The 18,621-nt window shown below is 42.5% G+C and overlaps 1 protein-coding gene across 1 annotated transcript in view; it reads left to right on the forward strand.

The window, feature by feature from the left end:
• The window catches only part of LAPTM5 (lysosomal protein transmembrane 5), a 90,609-nt gene that overhangs the window by 55,241 nt on the left and 16,747 nt on the right, over positions 1-18,621 (forward strand). Inside the window, exons 3-6 of the mRNA XM_068265455.1 lie at positions 2,103-2,176; positions 5,052-5,180; positions 5,278-5,406; positions 13,573-13,665. Of these exons, the coding sequence (XP_068121556.1) occupies positions 2,103-2,176; positions 5,052-5,180; positions 5,278-5,406; positions 13,573-13,665 (425 nt within the window). The remainder of the gene's footprint in view (positions 1-2,102; positions 2,177-5,051; positions 5,181-5,277; positions 5,407-13,572; positions 13,666-18,621) is intronic.

Here is an 18,621-nt window from a genome sequence, read left to right on the forward strand (position 1 = left end):
ATGTCCTACCATATTATTATTATGTATTTATATAGCACTGACATCTTCTGCAGCACATTACAGAGTACATAGTCATGTCACTGACTGTCCTCAGAGGAGCTCACAATCTAATCCTACCATAGTCATAGTCTAATGCCCTACCATATTATTATTATGTATTTATATAGCACTGACATCTTCTGCAGCACATTACAGAGTACATAGTCATGTCACTGACTGTTCTCAGAGGAGCTCACACTCTAATCCTACCATAGTCATAGTCTAATGTCCTACCATATTATTATTATGTATTTATATAGCAGTGGCATCTTCTGCAGCCCTTTACAGGCATGTTACTGACTGTCCTCAGTGGAGCCCACAATCGGTGATATAATATTGTGTTTCCGTATACACACGTGGTGGTGGTGAGGGGAGGGGGGCGGTTTGTTGATTGCTGGCCTAGGGCGGTAAAAAGTATAAATCTGGCCCTGACTTTGACCGCATGTTGTCTGTTCACAGAAAAATCTTCCACATGCAAGCACCACACATCAAATCAACTCCAGGCCTTTTATCTGCTTAATTGACAATGACATACAATTGTACTTGCCCACACCTGCCCATGAAATGGATTTTACTTTTGAGCCCATTAAATGAAGAGATTGTGTTCAAAAAATGCTCTAGTACCTTGCATGTTGATGCAGTTTCTTTGTTTACCCCACTGAATTAACCACCCTGGCGTTCTATTAAGATCGCCAGGGCGGCTGCGGAAGGGTTTTTTTTAAATAAAAAAAAAACTATTTCATGCAGCCAACTGAAAGTTGGCTGCATGAAAGACCACTAGAGGGCGCTCCGGAGGCGTTCTTCCGATCGCCTCCGGCGCCCAGAATAAACAAGGAAGGCCGCAATGAGCGGCCTTCCTTGTTTTGCTTACATCGTCGCCATAGCGACGAGCGGAGTGATGTCATGGACGTCAGCCGACGTCCTGACGTCAGCCGCCTCCGATCCAGCCCTTAGCGCTGGCCGGAACTTTTTGTTCCGGCTACGCTGGGCTCAGGCGGCTGGGGGGACCCTCTTTCGCCGCTGCTCGCAGCGGATCGCCGCAGAGCGGCGGCGATCGGGCAGCACACGCGGCTGGCAAAGTGCCGGCTGTGTGTGCTGCTCTTTATTTGATGAAAATCGGCCCAGCAGGGCCTGAGCGGCAGCCTCCGGCGGTGATGGACGAGCTGAGCTCGTCCATACCGCCCGGCTGGTTAAAGCTGAAAGTCTGTACTACACCTGCATCTGAGTTGTTTCCTTTAAAATTCATTGTGGTAATGTACAGAACCAAAATAAAAAAAAAAGTCTCTATCCAAATATTTATGGACCTTACTGTTGACAACAATAAATACAGTAATTGTTGGCTTCATTATTTTAATATAGGAGTCTAACAGAACAATCACCAATACATTATAGTGCAGAATCATGGAGCACAGATGCATTGCAGAACCTATAGAACAGAATATTCTGCCTCTCTTCACTACTACTAATAACAGTGAATTCATCAAGATGTCTGTTTGCCTGATTGGCTAAAACTACTAACCAATCTGTGTGTTAGCTTCTCAACGACATCAGTACCAGGAAAGCTAGCAATATTATAAATGGTAAGCTGAAGTCACTCACAGTCACAGATTGACCTCATAGGAGGCAGAATCATGCTGATATGCTTGTAGTGTAGCTGTGCATCTTTATGTTGCAATGTACTGTAAGGCATCAGTATAGGATCTGTTAGACCCCTGTACCTTTCCATAACGAAAACCAAAAATTGTTTATGTACTTTTAAGGTTTTTACATGCTAGCTCTGACAAAGCCTAGGAAATGGGCAGCATTGTGGACCTCTGCAGGGGTCTATGAGGTCCTTTTATATGTCCATAATTGTGTGAAAGCAGTTTTATTTATGCATTTATTTTCTTAACAAAATTTCCCCCATGTTCATGAAACAATGTGCAGGTCTAGTATAAATACTTATTTTATGTTAATAGTTTTCTCCTAACATAAAAATGTTTCAGTTAATTTTAAATATACTTTTCAGCATTTGTTATTTCTTAAACTTAATTCTGTTTATGTTTTCTCTGCTTTTCCACCAGATATAATCTCAAGCTATCTGCTTCTCCTGGTCTTACTTTTGATAAGTATATCAATGTTGTGGGGAATTGTGGTGGTATGTAAATCTATTCTTTACTTAGTGCTGATGCCTAATGTACAGAGCACAGACTGCATTTAAACCAATTCATAACTATACTGTTTCATTGCCATCAGACTGTTTATATCTTGTAGTTATACTGGACCTATTCTTCTGCCCAAAATTGCACAAATGCCAATAAGAGAGCAACTGTTGAAGCACAATTGTATCAATTTATTTTGTGCTTTCATTTGGATGTATTTTTTACTCTTAAAGAGTAAACATTTATATGCCTTGTGAAAATGGTTTGTGGAACTTTTTGCATTAAATATCCTTGAGTGAGTGAAGATTTCTGTAGGCGTGGTGGAACACCATTGAGGATGGTGACCTCAAATATAGATAATCCCAAATTATGTGTATAATTGTCACAGAAAAAGCCATAAACATCTTCAGATGAAAAACAATGTTCTGTTTTTATAAAAAACAAAACAAAAACAAACAAGAGGCTCATCAACACTATCTGCAAAGCCAAGTGTCACTAATTTCACCATAGGCTGTGTGGTGCAGTGCTGTGTTGTCTGAATTGCACATGGTGGAGTCATGCAGCCCTACTCATTGGTATACAATGGAGTCATGCCCCTCTGTAGTCAGTCCCTACAGCAGCAGTGCCAAGCTGTGTGCACCACTCAGCACCACTGACAGTATGAAAAGGCCTTAACAACACAATTTGTCCAGAATGCCATGTCATGGTGTAAAGTAGGTGAGAGGGACTACCAGCATAGAAATGTCCTATCCGGGATTCATCATTATAACCTTATAGCAAGCTTTTGATGACCTGCCAAGGATCAACATTAGGGTTTGTACTGAGACCTAATTTCTCACATGTACAAACAGCACATCCTAGTGTGTGTTGCAGAATTATATTAAGACACTTTTCACTGTTGCTATACAACATCCGTACAAAAATGGTATTGCCTCGGCTAATGTTAAAGTAGAATTGCATATAGAGAGTTAAAAAAGAGTTGGAGTAAAACAGCAACTCTACTAACAAAATGTTCAAAGCCATAGTTCACCCTCCTGGAGTATTCATAGTTAGTAAAGGTAAATAGTAAAGGTGTAATTGCTCACACAATTTCCTTATTGGATGCAGCCATTCCAGAGAAAATCCCTTTGTAAAACACAGTCACATGACCTAAAGATATGTGCACATAGTATTGAGCTGCCAGCAGAGTCGGAGTTTCTTCCACTACATCAGAGGTGTTAATACTCAAATACAAAGTGGACCACAACTGAACACTTTGACCGAGTTGTGGGCCAATATCAATGTCTAGTGACAACCTTCTGCCATTATAAAGTTACCTTGTGTTTAATGGTCCCCCTCCTCCCTCCCCTATACAAATCCCTGGTGTCTAATGCCTCCTCTTTTCCAATATACAGTAATCCCTGGTAGACACCAGGAAATTGTATAGGGGAGGGAAGGGATCACTAGACACCAGGGAACTGTATACGAATACAGTTCCCTGGTGTCTAGTGACCTCCTCCCTCCCCTATACAGTTTCCTTGTGTCTAGTGGCCCCCTCCCCTATACAGTTATCTGGAGTCTATTGCTTTTCTCCTTCCCTCATTATATGGCTTCCCTGGTTATCTAGAGCTTCATTTCCAATATAGTTTCCAGGTGGTCTAGAGTGGACTAAACATAATGAAAAGTCGAAAAACCACCTGGGGAACAGGTGTATGGTCTACACGCAGTCATCATCTGACCATGCCCTATCCCTGACTCTGTTTCCTTTTGTGGATCACAGAGAGAAGATAGGTGAAGTCAGAAAGACTATCTTGTCTACCCTTTTTAGCTCCTCCCGGACTGCCTCATGTGGGGGATGATGGAATAGAGGAAGGGTTTAACACAGTTCACAGTCATGCTGCATCTGACATTCACACAGGAAGTCAGGTTTACGAATGTAACCAGACAGGTCAAAAATGAATAATGAAAAAATGGTTTATATGAAAGGCAGACAACTTTGTGCATTGCAAATCATGATATATTCCACACAATATACATCAAAAAACAGGAGCCTGAACGTGTGCTTTAATCTTTCTTTGGGTTAGATAAAGAATTGGGGATAATTTACAAAAGAAGTGTAAAGACATTTGATGAAATAAAATGTAAGAAGTGAATTTGGATAAGCCTTCTTCTCAATGGCTGAAGGGTTTCAGTTCCTGGTTGTTGTTGTTTTCTGATTACACATTGTACCAAGTTACCAAGTACTGTGCACAGAGCTTTTATAGCCTAGCACTGGCAGATTCCAGAAGATTATCTGAGCTTTTAAAAATAACCCTCTTTATGATGTATTTTGCAAGTTTCACGCCTCACAAATGAGCCTAAATTTTAAAAGGTTTGTAAATCTATTCTGCTGCGCAGTTCAATTCATGAGTCATCTTACTAAAATGTAAATTTTATTCAAAAATATGTTGAATTTAACTAAAGAGAGTTTATCCTTGGGCTCAGATCTTGATGCATACTCGTCTGAACACATCTGTCAGTATCTAGGTGCCTAATTAGCGTTAGTTCTGCAATCATTAAAATTGGCAAGATGATCTTGGGATTTGCCAGACTGATCATTTTTCATACAGTAAATCACTCCTCAGCATCATGTTTTGTGCATTGTGTACAAACAGAACTCTGAACTCTTTTTGCTTCAGTGGTCTTTGAAGGAAGCTTGGAGGGGACAGCTGTATTCACTGGCAAATGTCATCATCTTGAAGCCACGTTATCCCTGTTGTTGTAAATGTACAAATCTAAAAATTGCAGTTGCCATTTAAATGTTATCCACCGTCTTCAGAAACTACAATAATCTGAGAAGCAATGCAGAGCTTTATTTATATGGTTTGTTTTGTTTGTTTTTTGCCATCTTAGAATCGAGGATACTTGGTTATTCCGTTTTTGGCTCTACAAATGATGGATTTCATTCTAAGTCTTCTGATGTTCTGTAGTGTTTACAGTGAGAAGCCTTTTAATCAAATGACTGCCATTGAAGACAATCTGGTGGGTGGTGGTGTCCTCCAATATTCCATTATTATAGTATTATATATACAGTATTTACAAAGCACATGTGCTTATAACCGGTGATCTTCATTTTCAGGCTCTTACCGATCCGAACACTCAAGGTCCGGCGTGGAAATCATTTGAAATGTGCCTCAGGCTGATGACTTTTTGCAGTTGCTATGTTGAAGTACCAACCTATCTAGAGATCAAGTCTGTAAGCTACATGGTATGTAATTAGCAGCAATATGTATTGATCTTTAACATTCAACAGACTTTTTGACTTTTTTTTTTTTTTTGCTTGTTCCTACTATTAAGGGGATAACATAGCTAGCAAACTATGTGATCATAGCATGTATAGGGGCCTTGCTATTAACTGCTATAGTCAATGGTATTGACTTCAATGTATATCACGAAATGTAATGTAATTATAAATGGATTGTGCAAAATAATTGTATAAAATTACAAGAAATTGTGTGTAAGTGAAATCAGCACATTAGGATCATGATTACACCGAAGCAAAAAATGCAGCTAAGCAAAACTGTTTTTGTTGCAGACTTGCAGAAGACCTTGTTTTGACTGTTTCCAGCCTAGCAAGTCAGTGTTATTTAGTTCAGCCAATCAAAACTCTGGGACAGAAAAATATGCCATGCGTGGTGAAAGATATTTTTTCTCTGTGAAATAGAATGATTTTGCCTACAAAAAGTATACAGTTTTTGTTAACAGAATGGGAGGATTTGATACCGCCGCAGGTCATAAAGTCTGTCTGAAATTCTGGAGAGGGATCTGCTCCTCTCTGTGGAACACCTGAGACAGTATAAGTGGCTACACATATTACATAAATAGACAGTGTGCAGTGCACTACTGTTAAATGCAAGTGCTAACAGTAAAAAAAGAAGCATATGTTTCATTGACTATATGCTTTAATGTACCCCAGACAACGTAAGAATAACATGCGGAATCGCTGTCTCGTTCAGTTGCATTGCATTCCTGCTGTCACGGGGAACATATCCTGAGAGTTTTGTTGGTCTCATTCTCAATTGAAATGTTGATGTATTTATAGGGAGACTGTCTAGCTGATTCAGACTAGAGCAATAGCAGGTTTCTTTGCATTGATTTTACATATTAGTACATAGATCAGAGAAAACAGAGGAAAGTAACAATTTACTTGCCTGTCTCAGTTAATCATGCTGGCTGTTATTACATCACACCAGCATGTTATCAGACAGCTGTGAAATCTCACTGAGAGATTAAACTTTTAACAGGGGAATCCATTGCAGGTGAAGTTGCAGCTTAAGACAATTTAAAATATATTTGTAAATCGTTTAGCTCATATTGGCACATTTGTTGCACTCAGTCACTAATCATTAGAAATGTTCACCAATTACTTGCACATCTGCTTATGAAAAAAATAATTCACAAAGACATATTTGATTTTTCACAAGTTACGCATTTTCAAGAAAATAAGAATCTTCATGAAAAGGTGTTTTCTCATGGCCATTGACGTCAGTGCATTTGGTGTGGCTGTGTATTTCACGCCCATATACTTTGTGAAAATGTGATGAAAATTACAGCAGAACGAAAATGGTCACAGTGCACACAGGGGGTAGAGTACTTGCTCTGTTGTGGTTAAGTTCACACTATGTGCATTGTGTTCCGCTGACTCTGCCATGCGATCATAATGCAATGCAAACTCTGCAAGTTATATTATGCATGTTATTTTTCATAGCATAAACAATAGCTATGTAATGGCATGTTATCACAAAAATGTCATCCAGAAATGTACTACAGAAAGTGTGCAGAGATGTGATCATGAGCATGGGCAGCACGGTGGCGTAGTGGTTAGCACTCTCGCCTTGCAGCGCTGGGTCCCTGGTTTGAATCCCAGCCAGGGCACTATCTGCAAAGAGTTTGTATGTTCTCTCCGTGTCTGCGTGGGTTTCCTCCGGGCACTCTGGTTTCCTCCCACATTCCAAAAACATATGGATAAGTTAATTGGCTCCCCCTAAAAAAAAAATTGGCCCTAGACTACAGTACTTACACTACATAATATAGACATATGGCAATGGTAGGGATTAGATTGTGAGCTCCTTTGAGGGACAGTTAGTGACAAGATATATATACACTGTACAGCGCTGCGTAATATGTCGGCGCTATATAAATACTAAATAATAATAATAATAATAATACCCATACAATTGTATGGGCCGTGAGTTTGCATGCAGTACACAGCAGGGCCGGGCCGACACAGAGGCTGGGAAGGCTGCAGCCTCTAAGCATGTTTTGGGATGTAGGAAAATATGAAGTGTTTGACTGCAATCTGGGGACTCCTATACCTGGCTGTCTATACTGGAGGAATCTATACCTGGCTACCTATACTGGGGGTGACAATACCTGGCAGTCTATACTGGGGACACCTATACCTGGCTACCTATACTGGAGACCCCTATACCTGGCTACCTATACATGAGGCACCTATACCAGGCTACCTCTATTGGGGGCACCTATACCTGGCTACCTAAAAACTCATAGCAACAAAAAGACTTCAAATTATCTCTACTACTGATGATTACTGTATGCATGCCAAATGCAGTCCTATGGAGCAGCTCACTATATACACCACTCCATAAAGAGGAACGATAATGGGGAGAGACTGGCCACAAATCCATGTCAGTGACATAGTTGTATCCGATGGGGAGGGGGGGGGCTCACTTGGGCAGCTCAGCCTCTGTTGGTGGTGGTCTTTGTCCCAGCCCTGGTACAAAGCAATGCACATAGTGTGAATGCACCATAACGAGTCATGCCTCTCTGTTGACTGACAGCCTATCATGTATACCTGACTCTACCAGGGAAGCATGGCTGAAGACTGATGGGAAGGGGGAGGATGAGCTGACAGTTGAAGGAGGCTGAGAAGAAGGTAATCAGCTATGAATTGGTGCAGCAGATATTTTCTTTCAATTTTTGCAATAACTTCATTTTTTTTTTTTTTTACAAAAAAATGTATTCATTAATCATTTCAATCACCATTTACTTCTAATCCCATCTCTGAAACTGCTGATGGTTTATTTCTACAATTTTCTCTGACGGTGGACTTTGGCTGAGCTGTTTAACCACTTCAGCCCTCTGGGTTGTTGTCACCTTATGGACACAAGCAATTTTCACATTTCAGCATTCCTCCCATTCATTCGCCAATAACTTAATCACTACTCATCACCCTTACATGATTTATATCTTGTTTTTTTTGCCATAATTTAGGATTTTTGTGGATGATATTGTGGTTTTTTTTTAGTAATTATGGTGTTCTCTCTGCATTAGTTAAATAAAATAGAAAAAAGTGAAAAAATACACTATTCACCATTTCCATCCACTGTAGTATAGTGCTACCATAGATAAAATCTGCAGATATTATTTGCCCATTTGTTCTGGTTATCCCACCATTTAAATTATGTTCCAAATGCAATGTATGGGATAATATATTATTTGGAATAAAAGGTGATTTTTTTTCTAGTTTGTGTTTTTTGTTTTCTCCTTGTACCCTAGCAATAATTGCAATCCTTTATTTACAAAAATAACAGTAATACACCCTCATGGCATATTTAAAAAGTCCCTAAGGTAACAATGTATGCATTCTATTTTAAATTCTGTCACTTTGTTTTTACAAGTTTTTTTATTTCGATACAGAATATATGAAAATACATATTTGTCACAGTATGTCACAAAAACAAAAACAAAACAAAACAAAAAAAAACCATTATATTGCTCTAGCTTTTCTCTTGGCGGACTCAAAGCACTTGAGCTGCAGCCACTAGGCATGCTCAGTAGGCACTAGCAGTGTTTGGGTGTCTAGCCCAAGGACTTCTTACTGAATAGGTGCTGACTTACTCAATAGGAACAGCTAAGAGGGCAATATTAAAAGCTTAGCTGATGAGCTTTTTGTCCCTAGGGTTGTACATCGGAAAAAGGGGACATGATCTGCGCATGTAGGAAAAACGTTTTGGCCATCCATTTGGAAAGGGATCCTTCACAGTGAGGGCTGGAACCCACTAGAGAGCTTTTTGAGCGTTTAGGGAGCGCTTTAAATCTCTAGCAATTTACCTGAACGCTCTGCCAATGTAAATAAATATAACAAATTCCACAGTAGCGATTGTGATTAGCAAAATCGCAACCGCTGGACATGCAGCATTTTGGGAGTGTTTGTACTTCAATGTAAAGTATTGAAACGCTGGCAAATCGCTCGTGAATCAACACACATAGTCATTTGTGTGATTTTCAGTTACTGCAAACTGTAAAAAATAATATTAATTTGAAACAACCAAACATAAATCACTAAACGCAAATCACAATCGCTGGCAAAAAGCTTAAACTTTTTAAAAATCGCTACCAAAATCGCCAGGAAAATGCTCATGAAATCGCTTATAAAATGCTAATTAAAAACGCTAGCGATTGCGATCTGCGACTTGTAATGGGTTCCAGGCCTGAGAGCAGTTAAAATCTGGAACAGCTTGCCTTAGGGCCCGTTCACACTTAAAATCGCAGAACGCCGGCGATTACCGCCGGCGTTTTGCGGGAGTGATTTTCCCGTGATTAGCGCGGAAAAATCACTGGACACTGCGGCGGTTTTGGAGCGATCGCGATTACGATCGCAAATCGCGGAACGCTCGTCGCCGGCAAACCGCTGCATGCAGTGCAGTGAGAACACAGCCACTCGCTACATTGTGTAGCGGTTCTTGCAGAACCGCTAGCGATTTGCCGGTGAAAACGGACCCTTAGAAGGTAATTATGGCAAACTCTGTATCTGAATTTAAAGAGGGCGTGGGTGCTTTCCTTGCATTGAAGGGCATCCATGACTATAATTTATAGGTCATTCACAGAAGAGTTGATTCACAGATTTATCTGACTGCCATCTGGAATCGAGAACAAATTTTTCCCTTTTAAGGCTAATTGGCCCACGCCTTGTAAGGTTTTTTGCCTTCCCCTGGATCAACTGGGATATGTACGGGTTCAGGATGGTGTGTGTGTGTTTTTTTTTTTTTTCTGGTTGAACTTGATGGACTATTTAACTAAGATTTGAACCCTGATCCATCTTAACTACCGTGGTACTGAAGGCACAAACGATCTATTAAACAATTGCAGTAAAATTATCACAGCGTGCAATAGGGATCTAAAAAATCAGCGATCAGTCATGGCGGTTGTCATTAACTTCTTGCCGACCGCTCCACGGCAATTGGCATGAACGCGGCGTTCCCCAGGACCGCTCAATGGGGCGTGTCCTGGGGGCGTGTTTTGCTGCGAAGCTCCGTCATCAGTCTACCAGAGGTGATCGCTGCTAGGAGACTGTTAGATGGTGAAACTGCCGTCTATTTACATTGCACACTGAGGGTCTTAACAGACCAGCCCTATGGGTACATAGTACAGATAAATATCTTAAAGTCAATTAAAAATATGAAAAATAAGAAGTAGTCCAAGTGTGGATGCTTCTATATATAGTTTGTTGTCTGCGGAGTACACAGAACAGCAATTCACACCATGTCTTTGCTGATCCCCTACCACTCCTATAAAAATTACGGAGTGGGGTCTAGCTATTCCCCACAAGGCAGGTATGCACAACGTGACCACTAACAATAGCTGAAACACTGGTAGAACCAGGGCCAGTCCTAGACTTTTTGCTGCCTGAGGCAAACTTGTGAGGATGTGCCCCCCGCCAATTTTCACCGCACATTACAGATGAGGTGCGACCAAGAGAAAAAAAACCCTCAGTATAGGTAGGCAGGTATCCAGGTAAAAGTGCCCCCTGTATAGGCAGTATAGTTGCCCCAGCATAGGTAGCTAATATAGTTGCCCCCAATATAGGTAGTCAGTATAGTAATCCCAGTGTAGTAGTATAGTTGCCCCCAGTATAGGTAGCTAGTATCGTTGCCCCCAGTATAGGTAGTATAATTGCCCTGACCCCCTCAGTCACTGACTACCAAGTCACCCCAGGCCTGAATGTTGTCACTCTCACAGTCACTCCTCCTCCAGCCACCATCCTGATCCTCCCTGCGGCAGCGTTTCTGCAAGCATTATGCCTGATTGACAGAAGTCACAGCACAGCAGTGGTGTCACTAGCATTGGTGTCACCTGGTGCTGTAACTCGTGGAGCCACCCCGTCCCCCCTCGGCTTTACAATAGCCCCTGTGACCACTGCGACAATGAGGGCCCAGCTAGGAGTAACAGCTGTACATACTGAAAGCAACAGAGATCAGCACACACTGCAGCTATTCGGATCAATACAGGCACAGAGTAACAACTCATACTGTACATACTGGAGGCAACAGAGATCGCACACACTGCAGCTGGTTTCGCATCAATACAGGCACAGAGTAACAACTTATATTGTACATACTGGAGGTAGCAGAGATCAGCACACACTGCTGCTAATTTCCTATCAATATAGGCGCAGTGTAACAGCTTATACTGTACATACTGGAAGTAGCAGAGATCAGCACACACTGCCTGCAGCTACTTTACTATCGATATAGGCATATAGTAAAGATGCATTCTGCTGATGCAAACTGGTGATTTGAAAATTTAAAAAAAGTTTTTTTTTCAGTGTTTACTATATACATGGGTGTCCCACTGAGGAAGAGGCAATTTCTGGGGTCATAGCATGATGTTGATAAACAGTCAGGCAGTTTATCAATATCATGCCACGATGTATGACTCCAGAAATTCCCACCACCCATGTATATAGATCACCTATAGGAGAAAAACTGCAGAAAGAAACTGCAAGTTTTATTTTCAAATTATTTAAAGTCACAGCTCTGCAGCAATGCTGCACGAGGATTGTTGCTGCATGCATCACAGGACAGTCAGTGTCACTGACAGTACCTATTTCTCTCACAGGACAGCCGTTTAGGTCCAGGATAAGTCTCTCCTCGTCAGAGTGTTACTGCCTCATAACTTCGTCTGGCAGCCCGTTTGTTATCTTTTCTCCCCTGCAAATGCAGCTTAGCCACCTGCCCACCTCTAACTGCTTTCTCATTGCGTCAAAGGGGATGCAGGGAGCATCGTCTGGAAAGCCTCAAAGGTCAAGGGGGTCAGCAGCGTCCATCCTCATGCCCGAATTCCTGGTTTGACTGACGGGGAGCTGAGCTAGAAGCAGGTCTACAGAAAGTTAAAAGCTTCGCCCGTGGCTGCTTAGAGTTTGGAGAGAGCAGAGAGCCGTGGGCTAGAGCTTTCCCAGCTGCCTATTGGCTGGGCCGCTGCCAGGGGGCAGACTCAGAGAGGGGAGTATATGGGAGGCATGCGCATGTGGGGATCGGAAGCTGCTCACGGGAGAAAAATTATGTTCTGTCAGGCGGCGGTTGAAGCTTCCACCTGCCCGGGTCACCATTGCATCATCCTCAGGTGCGGCAGAGGCCAAGGGGTGTCATGGTATCCAAGCAAGCGGCGGTAATCCGAGAGTCGGCCAGGTGCACTCTATACTTCCTGCTTCTGGCCTGGCGCCGCCCCCCCCACTTCTGCCGCCTGAGGAAGCAGCATCACCCCGCCTCATGGGCGGACCGGCCCTGGGTAGAACTGTGTAGCTAGCTACAAATAACTGTGCTTCTAACAATGCTATTGATAGATAGTGGACGCAGACACAAGAGGAGAGGGGTGGCTTGTGAACAACAAATACATGGGTGCTTTATACATATATACAGTGCTAGATGTCCTTGATTGGTTTCACCAAAAACGGCTTCATCAAAAGGTGACATAGTGCAGTGCTATTTACAACATTATATATACAATACACCCACCAGCTGTACAATCGGACAGAGTGTCCCCCTGCAACCCTCAATACCCAAGTCAGAGCTCTGACTTGGGCTATTGAGGATTGCAGGTGTCCGATAGCTCAAGGTTACATCACATTTAACAAATGAAATGAGTGTAAATTACTTGTTTTCTCTTCTTCCTTTTTTAAAAGTTCATCTTCTGAGCAATCTATAAAACCGGTGGTCTTATTAAAGCTACATTGAAGAGGGCATAACTGCTTTATTATCTAGTGGCTGCATAGTGTACTGGTTAAGGGTGCTGCCTCTGACACAGGGGACCAGGGTTAACATCATTACTCTTCCTGTTCAGTAAGCCAGCACTTATTCAGTAGAAGACCTTGGGCCAGATTCCCTAACACTGCTAGTGCCTATAGAGCGAGTCTTAGTGGCTGCAGCTCTGGCGCTTTGAGTCCACCAAGAGAAAATATAAATGTTATTTGTCTTGTCATTTTTATTATTACTAAAGTTGTACATTTGGACTGTAAAAGTGTGGGCTATTCTGAATAAAATGATGTTCTTTATTACAATTCCCCAAGCTAATAAATAACCAAGAGTAGTTTATTTCTTTAACATGAATTAATACACCCGTTTATTTTTTACAGAGTTATTTTACAGTTAACAGTCTGCCCTATAAGAAATACTCCACAAGACTTATCATCTTCACTTTGCTCCATATTACTGTCTTCTTATATAAGGTAAGCACTCTCTGTTTTACCACACTTTTCTAAACTTTGCAAGAAGCTTTTTAATCAAACTGAGTGAGCAGAAGGAAGAGATGACTCAGCAGTACAGTGCAATGCAATTAGCAAGAGAAATACATACTTCGCCTGTCTGCTCCATAAACTCTACTTTGTACAACAAGAGGTCTGGGGATTCATTCAAATAAAGACCATATATTGTTCAACAACATTAAGCCTGCATGAAGATTGCTGTACAAAATATAACTAAACCTGCAGAAGGAATCCAATGGGTGTGATTTGCAAAAAGAAGAAATGCAGCGAAGAAGAGCAGCCACATTTTATGCTGATGGCTTCAAGCATCTGGACATTAGCAGAGAAGGTCCTTTCTGTTGTGTTTTATTTTCAGTGTTAGTGCACTTGCTTTGATGTTTGAATTCACTTTATCGAAACAGACCTGCTCTTCTTGGAACATCACTTCCAGTAAATCATTCCCAAATATCAAATAAATTACGATAGGTTTTTGAAGACGTTTGAATCCACAACTAACTATTTAGCTATGCCAGGTTATTTTAATCGGCCTGCACATAGACAGTCCAAGGATAGAGATGGCCTGAACGGTTCGCACGCGAAGTTATACGGGCGAACTTCGGTGGTTTGCGTTCGCAGGGAACCGCGAACTATATGCGAGTTCGACCCGCCCCCTATACTACATCATTACGATCAACTTTGACCCTCTACATCACAGTCAGCAGACACAGGGTAGCCAATCAGGCTACACTCCCTCCTGGAGCCCCCCCCCCCCCCTATATAAAAGGCAGGCAGTGTCAGCCTTTTCACTCACTTGTGTGGCTGCAGTAATTAGAGAAGGGAGAGAACCTGCTGTAAACATAGGGAAAGCTTAGTTAGGATCTTGTTAGGCTTGTTAGCTTGCTCCTTGCTGATACTTATTGCTAAAAAGCACCCCTAATGTTGTTTTTGTGATTTTTTTGTGTGTGTGTGTGTCCCACAGACACTTGTGTTGCATATACAGCCCTGTCAGTCAGTCGCAGCTGGCCCTTGGCCCCTTGGTAATTCCTACTGTGCCACTGCCAGGCCGAGCACATTCAGTGACTACCTGTGTGTGTGACAGCTGCACATTTGTAATAATCACTGCATACCTACCTGTTCAGTGCACCTACCTACATGAGCGTACACAGTGTTATATAGCACCAGTCACTCTGCCTGTTCACTGTACCTGTGTTTGTGAAAGCTGCACATTTGTAATACCAATCACTGCATACCTACCTGTTCAGTGCACCTACCCACGTGAGCGCACGCAGTGTTATATACCACCAGTCACTGCACCTGTTCACGGTACCTGTGTGTGTGACAGCTGCACATTTGTATAACCAATCACTGCATACCTACCTGTTCAGTGCACCTACCTATGTGAGCGCACGCAGTGTGGTATACCACCAATCAGTGCACCTGTTCACGGTACCTGTGTGTGTGACAGCTTGACAGCTGCACATTTGTAATACCAATCACCGCATACCTACCTGTTCAGGGCACCTACCTACATGAGCGCATGCCGTGTTATATAGGACCAGTCACTGCACCTGTTCACGGTACCTATGTGTGTGACAGCTGCACGTTGTATTGATACCAGTCACTGCATACCTGTTCACTGCAGCTGTGTGACTGCACATTGTATTAGTCAAGTTAGTGAATAACTTTCACTTCATCCCCCAACATGGGCAAAACAGGCTGAGGCAGAGGCAGGCCACCTGGCAGGTCTGTTCGAGGTCATGTTGACGTGATTTTGTGCGGCCCTGGACCAAAGTACAGTGTTCAGAAGGCGCGTGCCATCAATCCCCAAGATTGTCAGGACGTAGTTGACTATTTAACACAGAACACCTCATCTTCCTCAGCTTCTGCACAGAAGCGTGACATATCTTCCTCCTCCTGCTCTGATTCTGGCACCCCACTTAACACTCAGTCGGCTGCCACCACCAAAGTGCCATCACCCCAGGGCTCAGCGGTGTGGAAATTTTTGTGTGTGTCTGCCTCAGATGAGAGCAATAACATCTGTACTCTCTGCCACCAAAAAATGAGCCGTGGAAGGACCAAGACCCGCGTAGGGCCAACTTCCTTACGAAGGCACATGATGACAAAGCACAAACTGCAATGGGATGACCACCTGAGGAAAAGCAGCACACAAAAGCAAAACCACACATCGCAGTGGAAGATACCAGGTCGCAATTATTTCTCAAGAAAGGCGATACCCAAACTGTACAGTGATGTTGAAAGGCAAGTGGTGTCATTTCTGGCACACAGCGTTGGGTCAAGGGTCCATCTGACCACATGGTCTGCAAAGCACGGTCAGGCCTGCCCGAAGACTAAGTCAGTCCCCACACACAGCATCTCTGCCTGCACGCAGTGTGACTGCCTACCCCAAGACTAAGTCGGTCCCCACACAGCATCTCTGCCTACAGGCCGCTTGACTGCCTTCTCCGCTATCACCAACATGATCCAGGACTCCAGGCGGATTCTTGAATTTTTAAGGCCGCTGCTAGCATCGGCCGATATGATAATGTTTCTGGTGCGTGTACAATACATGCCCGCCTAATTTTTCTGGCTGCACTGCAGTTGCAACAACAAAACAAAAGTGGATAGAGGCCTAAAGTGCATGTGTCAATTACCCTTCGTGATCGTTACCTTGCCACGGTGAATGGGCTTGCGTATCACAATGAAGCATTGACCGCCGGCTATGTGAGTGTCTCGGGGGGTGGGGGGCACACCCAAGATAATAAGGTTGTTGCTTCATTGTGGACAGACCAAATTCGATCAGCTGGACAGTCACTGTGGTTCTTTCATTGAGCTACCTCAGCCTGGCGGCCATATGGGCTTGAAAACCGCTATTGCTTGCACTCTGGCCATGGTGCACACCAGTCCAGCACGGCCGTCACTACACAAACAGCTGTTTGCGGTGCGTTACACAGTGAGTTTGGTCTGTCAGTGTGAAGCAGTACACTAATTACACTACCTGATTGATGTATACACATGCAAGATGTTTGAAAGCACTTTAGGCTTCCAATTTAGCATGCAATGTGATTTCTGCCCTTAAGACGCTGCTGTGCGTCAAATCCGGATTTTTTTGGGGGACTTTTGGCGTCTATCCCACTCCGCCATGCAAAAACTCAGGTGTTAGACCCCTTGAAACATCTTTTCCATCACTTTTGTGGCCAGCATAAATGTTTGTAGTTTTCAAAGTTCGCCTCCCCATTGATGTCTATTGCAGTTCGCGAAAGTTCGCGCCAACCAAACTTTTGCGGAAGTTCGAGGTTCGCGAACCGAAAATCAGAGGTTCGAGCCATCTCTATCCAAGGATGCAGCAGCCATCAGGACATTTATCCAAAATATCTTTATGGTTATCTATTTATAATTGAGATCATTTGTGAAACTAACATGCCCAGCAAAGTACCCAAGGTTCATCAAAACTGTGTATTTAAATACCCAATCATGAGATCATAGTCAGGCTGTAAGATTTTTTTCATTTCATTTAAAGGGACCGTGAGCAGAGCATACAAATGGAAATCTGAACTTACCTGGGGCTTCTTCCAGCCCCTCGTAGCCCACGAGGTCCCTCAGTGTCCTCTGGGTCCCCTCCCTACTCCCGCTGGCAGCTATGTTAAGTGCGTGACTTCACCTGAAGTCTTGCACAACTGCACATGCTTAACAGGGCTACCAGTGGGAACACGAAGGGGGCCCAGAGGGACCTTATGGGCTATGGGGGGCTGGAGGAAGCCCCAGGTAAGTTTAGATTTCCATATTTATGCTCTGCTCGGGGTCCTTTTAATTTGTGAAGTCAAATTTTAGGATTTTGTTAAGTGTTTAAAAAAGTATAGAAAAAAATTATGACAAAGAAAATAAGGTAATATTTAAGATTCTGCACTACTTCAATGTCTCTAATAAAAAAAATTGACGTTGGCAGATTACATTTTTAACAAAAGATCAGGTTTCCTTGAGTCACCACGGAATCCTGGATTGACCTGCTCATCGGAGGTTGCTATAAATATGTATGTGCCTCTGGTCTCCAATAAAATGTTTCATTCTAATATATATTGCTATGTATTAAAAAATATTCCTGCCTTAAAGTTTTCTGTACAGGGGAACCACTTATACTTCAATTTGTTTCCTGGTTCCACATTAGAGTCTAATGCAGTGCTATGACACTGACAAGTAATATTGCCTCCCACCAACTCCTGTGAAGACAGGAGAGGGTAGAGCCTCTTGTATTATAAAGGTGGCCACTAACGGTCCAATTTGTAGCGAAAAATAGTTCGAACGATCAGAAATTCTTATTGGAAGTGAAATATTGTAATAAATCATTCACTACACCATCAACAAACCAATCTTTACTTCCTATCTATCACAACCAACAAGAAAATCCGAATTTTGGTTCGACGAAAATTCATTCGGGCGACATTTTTTTCACTCGTTCATAATCGATTGTGTCCACCAATGGAGATTATTTACAACCAATCCTATCAAAATTTCTGATCGCTCGAACGATTTTTCGCTAGAAATTTGACCGTTAGTGGCCACCTTAACCGTATTGTCTGAGTTAAATTGAATACTCGCCACAAAGACTGTTGAAGATGGATCGGGCGATAGGTGGCTACAAATGATCCAGAGAACAATTTTTCCCTAATCCATATTCCACAATCGCTTACATGGGAACAAACGACGGGTGTGAATGTGTCATTGAATGATCGTGGCTTTTAGCCTCACGGTCAATGGCGACCAGAACCACTGTCCCCGATTTTATCCGTTATGACGTTATTTAAAATAAATGATTATCGTGCACAATCGGCCGTCGTTGGACATCCTTTCATTAATTTTTGTTAAACGATGTTGCGCAATATCGTGAAAAATAATTTGTTGCGCAACATCGCTTGCGAAAATCACTTAGTGGTTATGGGCCTTAAG

Source organism: Hyperolius riggenbachi, chromosome 2, assembly GCF_040937935.1.
Source record: "Hyperolius riggenbachi isolate aHypRig1 chromosome 2, aHypRig1.pri, whole genome shotgun sequence".
Lineage (NCBI taxonomy): Eukaryota > Metazoa > Chordata > Amphibia > Anura > Hyperoliidae > Hyperolius > Hyperolius riggenbachi.